Source organism: Narcine bancroftii, chromosome 1 (genome assembly GCF_036971445.1).
Source record: "Narcine bancroftii isolate sNarBan1 chromosome 1, sNarBan1.hap1, whole genome shotgun sequence".
In the NCBI taxonomy this organism is placed as follows: Eukaryota; Metazoa; Chordata; class Chondrichthyes; order Torpediniformes; family Narcinidae; genus Narcine; species Narcine bancroftii.
In genome coordinates this window covers 83,888,206-83,904,054 of record NC_091469.1, presented here as the reverse complement: position 1 = coordinate 83,904,054, position 15,849 = coordinate 83,888,206, and the positions used below count along the sequence as shown (strand labels likewise).

Genomic DNA, 15,849 nt, shown 5'->3' with positions numbered 1-15,849 from the left:
GAAATCAGAGAAACAACAGATGACCAACCCAGAGGAAGACGAACAACACCAAGACACCTTTAATAAAAATAATAAAAACAAAGATACCCAACAAAATAAAATAAACAACCCAACAAGAAGATCAGAAGAGACAGAGGTAAAGGACACAGATCCTGGAGTTGGACTCAGAGGAAGAGGAGGGAGAACATCAAACTCTACACAGAGAAATGGAAGATGAAGGGAAGGGACAATACATGGATAAATTTTTTTTTAAAGAATATATGGAAACATTAAAAGAATGGCTGACACAAGAATTCAGTGAAATAAAAAGAAGAATAAAAGGTACAGAAGAAAATGTGAATAGATTAGAGATGGTCATGACAGAAATAGGGAGAAGAGTAGACAAGGTGGAAGAACGAGAAACAGCCATAGAAATAGAGGTGGATGACTTTTAAAAAAAATTGGAAGAATCTGATAAAAAAGTTGAAGAAACACAGGAGTTGTTAACTCAGAAGATGGATATAATGGAAAACTATAATAGGAGAAACAATATAAAGATAGTGGGCCTTAAGGAAGATGAAGAAGGCAAAGATATGAAAGAATTTATAAAAGAATGGATCCCCAGAGTCCTAGGAATGCCAGAATTACAGGAAGGAATGGAAATAGAAAGGGCACATAGAAGATTAGCCCCTAAACCACAACCACAACAAAAACCAAGATCCATTCTAGTAAAATTCCTAAGTTATACGACAAGAGAAAATATATCAGAGAAAGCAATGAAAAAAATAAGAGAAGACAAAAAGCCACTGGAATACAAAGGTCAAAAAATTTTTTTCTATCCAGATATAAGTTTTGAATTCCTGAAGAAGAGGAAGGAGTTTAATGCAGCAAAAACGACCCTATGGAAAAAAGGTTCTAAATTTATGTTAAAATATCCAGCGGTGCTTAAAATAGTTATCCCGGGGCAGCAAAGCAAACTGTTCTCGGATCCGCAAAAAGCACGAAAATTTGCAGAACACCTACAAAACAAACAGAGAGATGAAGAGATATAACAAGAACAAAAATGACAACAAACTATATATGAAGAAGAATAAAGTATAAGTAAGAACTAAGAAGAGAATGAAAGAGAAGAAAGGAAGTAAGGAAGGAATTAAGAGAGTGAGCTTTGTTATATATGAAGATTAAAATCTTTTCTTGGGGGGCTGGGTGGGGAAGAATAACAGTCACTGCGAAATCAGTTGACGCTTGCGAGCGGGTTCGCAAATCCAAATGAAGAGGGAAGATGTGGTTGCCCGACAAGGGACAAAGGGCAATTCAGAGAGGGGAGGGACTATTGGGGTTAAAGGAATTTTAGTTATGGGAATAGTGGAAATATTTTATGTTTTAGAAATGTTGTCTTACAATGTGTTTAAAAAAAGAAAACAGAAATGGATAAGAAGGGAAGGTGGTGATGAGGAAACGGAAAGGAAAGATAAACAAAGTATGAAATGGCCATGTTGAACTATATGATTTTAAATATTAACAGAATACATAACCAAATCAAAAGGAAGAAGCTGTTAAATTTACTGAAGAAAGAAAAAATTGATATAGCGTTCGTGCAAGAAACACATTTAACTGAAGTGGAACACAAGAAATTAAAGAGAGATTGGATAGGACATGTAACAGCAGCGTCATATAATTCAAAAGCTAGAGGAGTAGCTATATTAATCAGTAAAAATGTACCAATTAAAATAGAAGAGGAAATAATAGATCCAGCAGGAAGATACGTAATGATAAAATGTCAGATATATTCGGAGTTTTGGAATTTACCTAGTGAAGAAGATCAAAAATTTATGCAAGATATTTTTTTGAAGATAGCAGACACGCAAGGGAACATACTAATAGGAGGGGATTTCAACCTTAATTTGGATTCAAACATAGATAAAACTGGGAAAAGAAATTAACAGAAAGAACAAAGTAATCAAATTTATAATTAAATCGATGCAGGAAATGCAACTTTTGGATATATGGAGGAAACAACACCCAAAGGAAAAGGAATATTCATATTATTCGAGTAGACATAAAACATACTCAAGGATAGACCTATTCCTGTTATCAGCCCACATTCAAGGAAGAGTTAAGAAAACGGAATATAAAGCTAGATTGTTATCAGATCACTCACCCCTGTTATTGGCAATAGAGCTAGAAGACATCCCACCAAGAATGTATAGATGGAGATTAAACTCCATGCTACTTAAAAGACAGGATTTTAGAGAATTCATTGAGCGACAAATTAAAATGTACTTTGAAATAAATACGGAATCAGTGAAAAATAAATTTATACTCTGGAACGCAATGAAAGCGTTCATCAGAGGACAGATAATAAGTTATGTAACTAAGATGAAGAAGGACTACAATTGGGAAATAGAACAGTTGGAAAGGGAAATAACAAATACAGAAAAAGAATTAGCAATAAAGGAAGATACAATTAAAAGAAGAGAATTGACAGACAAGAAGATAAAATATGAAACACTACAAACATATAAGGTGGAGAAGAACATAATGAAGACAAAACAGAAATATTATGAGCTAGGAGAAAAAAAATGCACAAAATACTAGCGTGGCAGCTTAAGACAGAACAAACTAAAAGAACGGTATTGGCATCAAGGAAAAAGGACAAACAAATTACATATAACCCAACGGAGATCAACAAAAACTTCAGGGAATTCTACGAACAATTATATCAAACTGAAAACGAAGGGAAAGAAGACAAAATAGATGAATTTCTAACTAAAATTAAACTACCAAAATTACAAACAGAGGAGCAAAATAAATTAATAAAACCATTTGAAATAGAAGAAATACAGGAGATATTAAAAAAAACTACCAAACAATAAAACACCGGGAGAGGATGGACTCCCAATAGAATTCTATAAAACATTCAAAGACTTATTAATTCCTCCTCTCCTGGAAGTAATGAACCAGATTGAAAAAACACAAAACATACCAGATTCATGCAAAACAGCAATAATTACAGTAATACCAAAGACAGGGAAAGATCCACTAACACCAGCATTGTATAGACCAATATCTCTACTTAACACAGATTATAAGATAATAGCTAAACTATTAGCAAACAGATTGGCCGACTGTGTACCAAAAATAGTAAAACTAGACCAAACTGGATTTATTAAAAAAAGATGAACAACGGACAATATCTGTAAATTCATTAACTTAATCCATGCAGTACAAGGAAACAAAACTCCAACAGTAGCGGTTGCTTTAGACGCAGAGAAAGCCTTTGACAGAGTAGAATGGAATTATTTATTCAAAGTACTACAAAAATTCAACCTACCAGAGAAATATATTAATTGAATTAAAGCATTATATAAGGGACCATTGGCGAAAGTGACAGTAAATGGATATATATCAAACCAATTTAAATTAAGCAGATCAACAAGGCAGGGATGTCCACTATCTCCCTCACTGTTCGCATTAGCTATAGAACCACTAGCAGAACTGATAAGAACAGAAAATAAAATACGAGGGATAAAAATAAAAGAGAAGGAATATAAAATCAGTCTATTTGCAGATGACGTTATAATATACTTAACAGAACCAGAAATATCAATAAAAGAATTACATAAGAAATTGAAGGAATATGGCGAAGTATTGGGGTACAAGATCAACGCAAATAACAGTAAGGCAATGCCAATGAATAATGCGGATTTCACAAAGTTTAAGGAAGAATCACCATTTAGATGGCAAACACAAGCAATTCGATACCTAGGTATACAACTAAATAATAATCTCGGCCATCTATATAAACTAAATTATCAGCCATTAATGAAAAAATTACAAGACGACTTAGAGCACTGGAAAGACTTACCACTAACACTGATAGGAAGGATAAACTGTATTAAAATTAACATCTTCCCAAGGATACAATACCTATTTCAATCATTACCAATTCACCTAACAGAGAAATTCTTCAAGGAGCTAAAGAAAATAATAAGGAAATTCTTATGGAAAGGGGGGAAACTGAGGATAGCACTAGATAAATTAACAGAATGGTACAAACAAGGAGGCTTACAACTACCAAACTTTAAGAATTATTATAGAGCAGCACAATTAAGATACCTATCAGATTTTTATCAAACAAGGGAAAAACCAGATTGGACCAGATTAGAGCTAGATAAAATAAGGGAGAAGATACCTGAGCATATACTCTATAAGTGGGATGAAAAATTGGTGCAACGTAGGAATTCACCAGTATTACACCATCTGCTCAACATTTGGAAGAAGATTCACGTAAAAAGGAATAAAATAAATTATCAACTATCAAAATTAATATTGACACAAAATCATCTAATTCCTTTCACAATAAATAACCTTTCCTTCAGAGAATGAGAGAGAAAAGGGATCAAAAGAATAGAAAATTGTTTTTCAGGAAATAAATTATTATCTTTTGAACAAATGAAGGACAAATACAATATAACTCATGATACAAGGTTTGCATACCACCAACTGAAAACCTACTTGAAGGACAAATTGGGAAACAGTATGAGGTTACCAGAAGGAAGCAATTTTGAATATGCGATTACAGACACAATGATAATTAAAAAAATTATAACAAACATGTACATCAAACTGCAAGAAAAGGAGAACAAGGAAACAAACTGTAAACCTAAACAAAAATGGGAACAAGATCTAAACATAAAGTTAAAGAATGAAACATGGGAAAAGCTATGCTCCGGAACCATGAGAAATACAATAAACACGAGGTTACGCATGATACAATATAATTGGTTACACAGGCTATACATCACACCCCAAAAGTTAAATAAATGGGACCCAACAGTATCAGACAGATGTTTTTGCTGTAAAAAGGAAATGGGAACAACAATACATGCAATTTGGACATGTGAGAAAGTGGAAAAACTTTGGGAAGATCTAAACCAGATATTAAATAAAATCACAAAAAGTAATATACCAAAAAACCCAGAGATCTTCCTTCTAAGTAATATAAGAAATAAAGAATTTGAACTCGATTTGGATGGAGCACAGAAAAGATTTATTATGATAGCGCTAGCTGTAGCAAAAAAATGTATTATGTTAACCTGGAAATTAGAAGACAACTTGAGAATACAACAATGGTACGTAGAAATAAGTAAATGTATTCCATTAGAAAAAATAACATATAATTTAAGAAATAACATTACAATATTCGAACAAATATGGGAACCATACATGAAATACAATAGAGAAATCCTACCATGAACCTCCACCACCTAAAATGACAGAAGGAGAAGACAACAAAATGAACTGACTCAGTATATAAAAGTAAAAGATAAAAATTTCTTGTTTATTTTATTAAGTGACAACATTGTTTAACGGATTTAATGTATCTTATAGATTGAACTTTGAATAAATGGGAAGGGAGAGAGGGAGGGAGGGAAGGGAGGGGGGAAAAGGGGAGAAAATGACACTATATATTCAAGAGAAAAATGTTTGTATGTATTTTGGTCAATATGGTTTATTGTGTAAAAAATTAAAAAAATTAATAAAAAAAAGGAACTCTGTACCATAACTCCAAGATCCCTCTGTTCCTCTGCATTCCTCAGTGCCCTCCCCTTAACTGCATATCTCCTATTTTGGTTATTTTTTCCAAAATGCAGCACCTTCCACTTGTCTACATTAAATTTCATCTGCCATTTTTCAGTCCACTTTTCCAAACAAACCAAATCCTTCTGTAATCCAATAAAACCTTCCTCACTATCCACCACTCCCCCTATTTTCATATCATTTGCATATTTGCTTACCCAGTTATCCACCCCCTCATCCAAATCATTAATATAAATAATAAACATCAGGGGATCCAGCACCAATCCCTGAGGCACACCGCTCATCACAGGCTTCTATCCTGACAGACAGTTGTCCACCATGACTCTCTGCTGTCTATCTTCCAGCTACCTCTGAACCCATCTCACTATTTCTCTATTAATCCCTAGTGACTGAACCTTCCTTACTAACCTAACATGCAGAACCATATCAAACTGTTTCAGAGCAGGTAAAAATTTATAGAGTTAAACAAGAAAGTCTGCAGGCACTGTGATTTTAGTTCAGTACACAAAGTTTTTAGCCTTTGATTTAAAACAACTGAGTGAATTACAGATCTCTGCTGTAATTATGAACACCAGGTGGCTAATCCAAGACCTGGACCCATACACCAATGTGGGCTGACAGCAACAAAAATAACAGTGAAGCTGTCATATTATAATACAAATCCAACTGTTTCACCAAAGTCCATCATGGAAATAAACCTTCTCTTTCAACGCAGTGTAAACCTGCACCGAATTCCAATTTCCTGCAATTAAGTACCTGTAGTGTGTCAGCTGGAAGAAATGCAAACCTCCACTTTCTCAGACAATCAAGGTGTCTAGTAAATAATGTGACAGATTGTTATATTTTATATTGTGTATAGATATGTTTTAAGGAGATAAATTGAGGGAGGTTTTTTTTAGTTAGGTCACACACAAATACAAACACTTCAAAACAGATCTCATATAAAATGCCAGAGCTCTGCTCAAGTCAGGCAGTCCAGGCTCCAGTTGCCTTTGCAAAAACTCTCAAAAATACCTACAAGGACTTCACAAGTAGGTGTTAATTGGACATGCTGTGGAGTAATAGGTTATTGTTTTGGAAAGCAACAGATGAACAAACTCAGAAGATTGGGATGGTGCTGTAGTCTGTCTGAATGCAGTTTTCTGGTCTAAGAAGGTGTTGTGATTTTGCAAGCAGGGAGAGTCAAACAGGTTTTTTTCCTTTAAATGAGGGAGAGAGAGAGAGAGAGAGAGAGAGAGAGAGAGAGAGAGAGAGAGAGAATTAATTTCTACAGTTCAGCAGCTGGGACTGGAACATGACAACCTGGCAAGCTTGTTGAAAAAAAAACATTTTGAAGATGGGTTGTGAGTTCTTAATTCAGCCTGTTCAAAGCCCTTGTTGTCCATAGAAGAGGAGATGCTGGCTGTATAATGTTTCAACTGAGAGAAGGGAAACAAAAAAGGAACCCTGTGGTGACCTGAATGAAAGAGGTTATCATCTTGAAAACGCTGATGGGACAAGTTTCTTCGGCAAGACACTGAAGTGGCTGATTGGAAGGTATCAGTTTGTGTCCAACGAGTAAAATTCTCTCTCTGAAAACCGACAAGGACCTTCCTGAGTGGTAACCATTTACCTTTCAAGCACCAAAGCCTGGTGAAGATTCATAAATGTTAAATTCTGTGCACAGTATAAGAATTGCCTGATACCAGTGAACTTGGAGGAGTGAGAAGTGAGATTGGACTTTTCTGAACTTACATACATGTGCACTTAGAATTAGAAGGAGGTTAAGTTAATAGTAATAAGTTAAAGTTTGATCATATTTTCATGTTTAAAGTTAATTAAAAGCAACTTTTGTTTAAGTAGTTACTTGTCGGTGAATTTCTATTGCTGCTGGGTTTTGGGGTCCTCTGGGCCTGTCACACACCGTCTGGTGAAGAAGGCCACACTGATCAGGAAGAGCTAGCTCCAAACATCACTTAATCCAAGCTGAGTGAGTTGATTGATAGTTGCCACAGTACTCTGGGTTAGCTCTCCAGTTTATGTCCTAATTAGTATTCATTGATTTCCTGCAATGGGTCGAGAATTGGACATTCTTACGTGTGTGTTTGAAAGAGAGAGAAATATGATTGGACTTTCTGTGTTGTCCTTGTAAGCAAACATCTTGCTGATCTGCACTCTGCTCACACATCAGAATTTCTCCAATAGTCCTCTCCTTCTCCCTTTACACTGCTCCTTACTTCCTCGACCAAGATTTTGGTCATAAGTGTGGATCTCTCAAAATATGGCTCGATTTAATTTTAATGAATTTCTGCTTCAGATGTTTTCAGTTGATTAAAAGGGACTACAAAATTCAAGTTTTTGGAGGGTAATATCTAAGATTGACAAGTCCTCATGGAACTATGTACCAGAGAGAGGTGAGTGGTGCATTAGGAATAAAGTCCATTCTGATAAATATGGACATGTATGGAATTCAGCTCAATTTCTGCATCTCCTCTACCTCAGCAAACAAGCATGAATCAAGCAATATCAATCATGCATCCTCACCTTTGCCACAGCTAACTGAGCAGGATCCCAGTGTAGGAACCCAGAGATAAGTGTGACTCTCAGTTGGCATGCTTGATAAGGCTGTGACGTTCGTGATGTTTCTAATCTCCTTCCCCAGATGTTTGGTCACCTTAAATAAAAGAGTTTTAAAAAATGCATTCAGAGGGACATCATCTTATTCTACAGAACAATACAGCACAAGAGATCAGATCGCTCACCATGCTGTGCCAGCTCTGTGAAACTGCTTTGTAATTAATTACATGCCCCCTGCTATTTCTGTTACTTTATCCTTCAATATGTTTTTGAAAAGCTCCAACGTAATGAATCCCAGATGAAAAAGCTTTCATACACCATAATTTTTCTCTTCTTCCTTCTGACTACTTTTCGATTACAATAAATAATTTCTGATTTTCATGCCAGTGGATTATAGTTAAGGAAAGACAGGAGTCTTTGTAGAAAAGAGAAATGAAGGACTTATAATAGTGTTCAAAATCTAGGTAAAGCTTTTACCAACTTACCCTGTACTTACTCAGGAGTTTGAGGAGGTTAGGTGTGACATTGGAAACCTGGCAAATTTCTACAGGTATATGGCGAAAACAGTGCTGAGTGGCTACATCGCAGTCTGGTATCCCTGAGCTTAAAGCCCTGCCAAAGCTAGTGGACAAAGCCCTGGACATCACAGGCAAAACCCTCCCCACCATTGAGAACATCTACAGGGAACACTGCCGTCGGAGAGCAGCAGCAATCATCAAGGATCCTCATCATCCAGCACACGCTCTATTCTCACTTCGACCATCAGGAAAGAGGTATAGGTGTCACAAAGCTTACACCACCAGGTTCAGGAACAGCTGGTAGCCTTCTACCATCAGACTCCTCAACAACAAACTCATTCAGGGACTCATTTAAGGATTCTTACTTTTACTCTCTGTATTGCACAGAAAGTTTGTTTACATTTCTTTATTTGTTTACATGTGTACATTGTGTATAGATTTTTTGTACTATCAATAAGTGGTAATTCTGCCTGGTCCTCAGGAGAAGGAATCTCAGGGTTGTATGCGATGTCATGTATGTACTCTGACAATAAATCTGAAAGCTAAATCTAAATCTGGCCTGTCATTTTCAGGTTATCTATACATTGAGCAGAATACATGCTTGCACAAAACATACATGTGTTTATGTGGGTACTCACTCACATGGAGTTCCTGGGCAGGTAGAATGCATTTACCTCTGACCATGGTATTCGATCCAGCTTGAAGGGGCAGATGCTGATAATGCATGGTATGATGCCTGGGGGCTGTGTTTCTGCTGGACATAGAGTTTTATTCACTTCTACATCTGCCCCATTGATGACTTGGACACAAGTAACTGATCTCTCAGCAATTCCAACTCCACAGGATGCAGAGCAGACATCAGACTCTGAAATATTCCACCTGCAATGATCATTGAGGACAGACCTTAGCAAGATCACAGCTACCAAGGAGATTTTGAACAGCTAGAGTCTGCGAATCCTAAGTGAAACATGAAAGTGTGCAGATGTGAATGTAGTAAAAATACACAGAAGTGGTGAAGAAACTCAGCTGGTCTCACAGTGCCCATAGGAAGTAAAGTTATATTACCAATGTTTTAGGTCTGAGCCCTTCTTCAAGGTATAAGCAAAGGACAGGAAGGGGTCAGAAAAAAGACTAAAGACTGGCCAGGCGAGGAGTCCAGACCAACAAAAGATGTTAATTATGTAACATAACATAACATAACAATTACAGCACGGAAACAGGCCATTAGGCCCTTCTAGTCCGCATGATAAGAGGAAATGTGAGCACAAACAAGTCAGTGGCCTTACTAATCTGGGAGTGGAGTTTAAGTCAGGGTTTCAGATCCTGATTAATGTACAGTGAGTTGGTGATCTGTAATTTTTTTCTTGGAATTAAAAAAATATCTATAGCATGGTAGAAACCAATTCCAGCCATTTAATCTCGTGCCACCCAATTAACTTACAACCCTGTACATTTTGAAGGGTTGGAGGAAACTTGAGCACCTGGAGGAAATCTGCGCAAACATGGGGAGAGCATACAAACTCATTTCAGACAGCACGGGATTCTAACCTACGCCCTGGCACTGTAATAGCATCACGCTAACTGCTACACTAATCGTGTATGAGATCAGATGAGGAGGGTATCCTGGTCAGCATGGATGTGTTGGGTTAAAGCACCATTTAGCTCTATAACTCCAAATTCAGGCCAGGTAGGTGGCCTTTTACCTATGGCAAGCTTGTTTTCAGTTGTCGATGCAATGTAGGGGAGAGTGGGCAATGGGCCCAGAGAATTTGAGACCCATCTTAAAATGAAAGCAGTGGTGGAAGTGCAGGAATTAGAAGAAAGATAAAGAGCCCATATCTTACACTGATCGATAACTACAAGGTCAATATTTTACTGACAACCTGTAATTGCTCTTTAAACTAAGTGGTTTTAAAAGCAGTTTCAAAATCAACACGAGACTGGGTGAAGACAGTAGATTTTTTCAACATGAAAAGGTTTGTGAACCTTGTGGTTCCAGTTTATTTAGATTTCCATTGACAAAATGGATTTAAGCTCCAACTAGTCTGATTGTCCAACGTGACCTTAAGACATTAGTCTAGTAACTTTAACACAATGTTACTGTTCCCTGAGATAGGAGTAAGTGATACATCTGTTGTTCAGAGACTTGGTTTCACCCTATATGGAATTCTCCATCGACTTCAAACCACTGAGGACAAAAAAAATTCATATTCAGACAACTGTGATGTATTGCACTGTGGGAATTTAAATACAATAGTCCTCAGGTGAATCTGAGGTAAGGCAGGAAAACCAGGGTTTATATTGGGGTAGGTGAGGGTGGAACCAGGGGAGGAGCCAGCCATCTGAACAACAGATAGACAGTGAATTCCAGTTCACTGGATTCACCCATTTCTTCAAAATAGAACCTGTGGGTGAAAAACAGAGACCATATATTAAAAAAAAAAGAATACTTTACAAATATTTACAAGTTAAGTTTGTCAGAGGGTCTAGTAATTCTGGTCAAGCACCGCAGTACTGGAGGACTTTGGGCTTCCTGAACTTCCTGGACCCCCTCTGGTAGGGTTATTGGATCTTGAGGGCTCTGGCTCTGGTCGTGGAGTTGATTGGACCACATGCCAAGCAATGTCGTCTGGAACCCTGGGTGGGGTACTGGATAGTTCTTGGTTAGCTTGAGGAATTGGATCCTTAGTTCCAGCGGGTGCCAGGTCTCTGATTGAGATGGTGTCCTCTCTGTCATCAGGGTATGCCACGTAGGAATACGTTATGTTGGTGTGCAGAAGGTGCACCCTCTCAATCAGGGAGTCTGTCCTGCTCATCCTCACATGCTTTCTCAGCAGGACTAGCAAAGTGACCGCAACTGGCCGGTGTGTGCAGAGGCACAGCTTCCTCTTGATAGGGCATCTGGAGGTTTATTGAGAGTACCTGGCCTGTATGCTATGTCATAATTATAGGTGGAGAGTTTGATCCTCCACCTAGTGATCTTATCATTCTTTATTTTATCCCCTTTCTCATTATTAAACATGAATGCCACTGATCACTGGTCGGTGTGCAGTGTAAATTTTCTGCCGGCCAGGTAATGCCTCAGTATCTGATGGTCTCTACATTGGCTTGGTCCTCTTTCTCCACTGATGGGTTCGTAAGCTCATGGCCTCGTAGGGTGCAGGTGAAAAAGGCCAGAGCTATATCAGAGGCATCGCTTTCCGCCTGGAGAGGTGCATTTTTGTCCATGACATGCATGGTGGCCTTTGTGATGTAGCTCTGAATGAAGTCAAAAGCCACCTGGGCTTCAGCTGATAATAGGAAGAAGGTGGATTTTAAGAGGGGGTGGACTTTATCCGCATAGTGAGGGACCCATTGGGCATAGTAAGAAAAGAAGCTCAGGGACCTCATTAAGGCATTCATGGTCTTCGAGATTGGGAGGTCTAATAGGGGACACATTTGATTGGGGTCAGAACCAATGACGTCGTTCTCCATCACATAGCCCAGAATCGCCAGACGTTTCATCTGGAACATCCACTTACTGGAGTGGTACGTGAGATTTAGGGCCTTGGTCATGTGGAGAAACTTCTGGAGGTTGGTGTCATGGTCTTCAAGAGAGTGCCCACAAATGGTGATGTTGTCGAGATTAGGGAAGGTGGCCTTCAACCTGTATTCATCGACCATTTTGTCTATCTGTCTCTGGTGACCAAAACCCCATTAGTGACATGAAAAGAGATCCTCCAGAACTGATAAAGTTGTCTGTCTGCCTCAAATGCTGTGTAGGGCAGTCCTCGGAATGGATCGGTAACTGATGGTATGCAGCTTTCAGGTCAATGTTCAAATAGACCCAATATTGTGCAATTTCGATTACCGTGTCTGAAATTTGAGAGAGGGTGGTTTGCGACCAGGAGTGTGAAATGATTAATTGATGGCAATAGTCAATCACTATCCTGGACTTTTCTTGCCCTTTCACGACTACCACTTGGGCTCTCCATGGGCTGTTACTAGTGTTATGAGCCCAGAGGACCCCAAAGCTCAGCAGCAATAGAGATTCACCAAGACAAATGGTTACTTAAACAAAAGTTGCTTTTAGTTATCTTTAAACATGAAAACAGAATCAAACTTTAACTTATCACTATTAACTTACTCAACTTAACTTAACCCCTTCTAATTCTAAGTGCATGTGTATGTAATGTGTGTGTATGTTCAGAAAGGTTCTGTGGTTCACAGTCCAATCTCAATTCTCATTCCTCCAAGTTCACTGGTTGCAGACAATTCTTATACTGTGCACAGAATTTAGCATTTATAAAGTTCACCAGGCTTTGGTGCTTGAAAGGTAAATGGTTACCACTCAGGAAGGTTCTTGTTGGTTTTCAGAGAGAGATTTGTTGTTCCAGGACATCCACAACTGCTGTACTTTCATCAGCCACTTCAGTGTCTCACTGATGAAACTTGCCCCTTCAGGGTTCTCTAGATGATAACCTTTTTCTTTCAGGTCACCACAGAGTTCCTTTTGTTTCCCTTATTCCAAGTGAAACATCACACAGCCAGTCTTCTTCTCTTGCATGAACTACAAGGGCTTTGACCAGGCTATCTTCCAAATGAGGGATTTCTACAAGCTTGCCAGCTTGTCCTTTTCCAGTCCCAGCTTCTGTTGCTGTCTGTAACACTGTAGAAATGATCTCTGTGTGTGTGTGTCTCTCTCTCTCTCTGATGGAAAGCCTGCTTGACTCTCTCTGCTTGCAAAACCACATGACCCTCTTAAAACAGCAAGCTCTCTTCAGACAGAAGGCGGCTCCGACAAGCTCTTTCATCTATTGCCTTTTTGTAAACAACAATCCACTAGCAAAGTCTCTTGGGCACTCTCCAAAGCTCTTGCAAAAGCTGTGGAGCTTATATGTCTTACATTAGGCAGAGCTCCAGTATTTTAAATAAGATCTGTTTTAAAGTATTTTTATGTAACCTACTCTAACAAACCTTTCCCAATTTATCTCCCAAAAAAATAACTATATACTCTGTCACACTATGCTCAATTATATTTTCTTTGAACAGTTGTTGTCTCGGCCCTAATAAATTCCTGATCCCCTGCATTGTATTGCCTGCTCTTTATAGCTATTGGTTTGCAGTTGGGAGTCAGGTTCAGAAATAGTGGGAATGGGTTCATATTTAGGGTGGAGAGACCACATGTGGCATACAACTTTTGGGATCTTCCCTTCTTCACCATGATTGGAGGGACTGGGCCAGAGTACTCCATAGTCATGCTTTTAAGGTGACACAGGAAGTCCAGGCCCAGCAACACAGAAGCACACAAATCCTTCAGTTCATACAATCGAAACTTACAAAACTCATCTCCCCCCCCCCCTTCTATAGTAAGATGTACTATTCAGTAACCCTGGATCATCGCAGAGTGCAAGTGCAAAGCTAGGGAAATATGATAGTCCGCCGGGTACACTTTTAAGTTGTTCCACAGAGGAGTCACAGAGTTTATAAAGCTCTCTGTGGAGCCAGTGTCCACTAAGCTATAGTCAAGTCTCCATTTACCCTCACCTCCATCATCGAGTTATTCAATTAGTGAGGTTTTGTCTGATCCAGGACAAATGGTGCCAGTTCTCTGGAAACCGCATTGCTCCCTATTCCAATGTCAACTCTCTCCTTTTGGCCTGCGGGCAGACAAGATGGCATCGACCACGAGGAGCGGCAAGATGGCCACCCTCCATCTTGATCTGACGAAGGACTAGGTGGCGTCGACCTTGAAATGTGGCAAGATGCCCACTGTTGCTTTCCGCGAGCTTTACTTCCAGTGGCGGGTCTCGCCATGAGCCGCAGCAAGATGCTGGTGGCGAGCAGCATGGAGAGGCTGAGGCCTGCACTTCGGGACTCGGGTATGGGCTGAAAGCTGATCTTTGGGTTCCCTTTAGCCCTGCAGATCTTCATCCAGTGCCTTACTTAGCACATTCTGAGTACACGGCATCCTACATGGGGCATCGGGCGCAGGGGTGCTGTGCCTGTCCACAGAAGTGGCATCCCCCAGTTGCGCATGGCTGCAGCAGTCGGCGCTGGGGCTGCGGGGGTCACCAGTGCCCCAATGACCTGCTCCTCTGAAAAGGCACCGCTTTCGCCCGTGAGGTCATCAGCTCCTAGTTGGGCCTGTTCGAGCACTTTCACTAGCTCCAGGGTGTTGGCCAAGTCTCTCTTCCCCAACTCTAGCAGTTGCTGCCTCATTTATCTCAACCTCACTCCTGCCACAAAGGTGTCCCGGATTTTTTTCCTCCTCTCTCACCCAAGCCTTGGGCGCCTTGTAGTGGAATTTTCTGGTCAGGGCAACATTTCAAGAACATAGTCATCCAGTGACTCACCCAGACGCTGCCAACGTTGAGAGAATCGGCGCCTCACCAGCTCGTTGTTCTGAGGCCTTATGTAGTGGGCTTTCTATAGCAAACTCATAAGTTGCACAGTCTCTGATGACAACAAAGTTCTTGGGGCCAACTCAAGAGAGAAGTGCAGATCTCCAGAGACTATCAGAGTTGAAGACGTCTTGTGTGGCTGTCAGGTAGGTCTGTAAGCACTCCAGCCAGTAGGTGAATTCCTTTGGGGTCAGAGGGTCGATCTTAACATGCCTGGCTTCAAGGTTAAGCTATTAAAATTGTAACACGACTGATTGCACTCAGAGACAAGAGAGGAGTACAAACACACTTTTAATAGCTTACAATCAATGGCCGGTAGATACAATAGTCCTCTGGTGAATCAGAGCTAAGGTGGGAAAACCAGGATTTCTATTGTAGGTGAAGGTGGAGCCAAGGGAGAAGCCAGCCATCTGAACAATACACAGACAGTGAATTCCAGTGCACTGCAGAGTGTTAATGTAGAAGGGTGACCTTGATATGCAAGACCATTGCATTTGAAATGCTTACCTTCATTGGTCAAGGCATTGAGTATGGGTGGAGATTTCATATTAAAATTGTACAAAAACATTGGTTAGACCACACATGGACTGGGTACAGTTCTGGTTGCCACATTAGAGAAGGATATATCAGTAATAGAGTGCAGAAGATATTCATCAGGATATGGCTTGGAATGGAGGGCTGCAGTTATAAGAAGAAGTTGGACAGGTTGTGTTTCCTCTCACTGGAACATAGGAGACTGAGGGGGTGACCTCATTGAGGTGTATAAAATTGAGGGGCATGGATAGAACAGTCTTTTTTCTAAGGCAGGG

General features: G+C 39.5%; 1 protein-coding gene across 2 annotated transcripts in view; it reads right to left on the bottom strand.

Moving 5' to 3' along the window:
- adamts13 (ADAM metallopeptidase with thrombospondin type 1 motif, 13) overlaps positions 1-15,849 on the bottom strand; it is a 138,267-nt gene that overhangs the window by 31,404 nt on the left and 91,014 nt on the right. The window contains exons 22-23 of one of the 2 annotated variants that reach the window (XM_069931353.1): positions 9,332-9,536; positions 8,107-8,236 (exon numbers count right to left, since the gene is read on the bottom strand). The exons of the other annotated variant lie outside the window; for it this stretch is intronic. Coding sequence (XP_069787454.1) covers positions 8,107-8,236; positions 9,332-9,536 — 335 coding nt within the window. The remainder of the gene's footprint in view (positions 1-8,106; positions 8,237-9,331; positions 9,537-15,849) is intronic. 2 annotated transcript variants of the gene reach the window in all.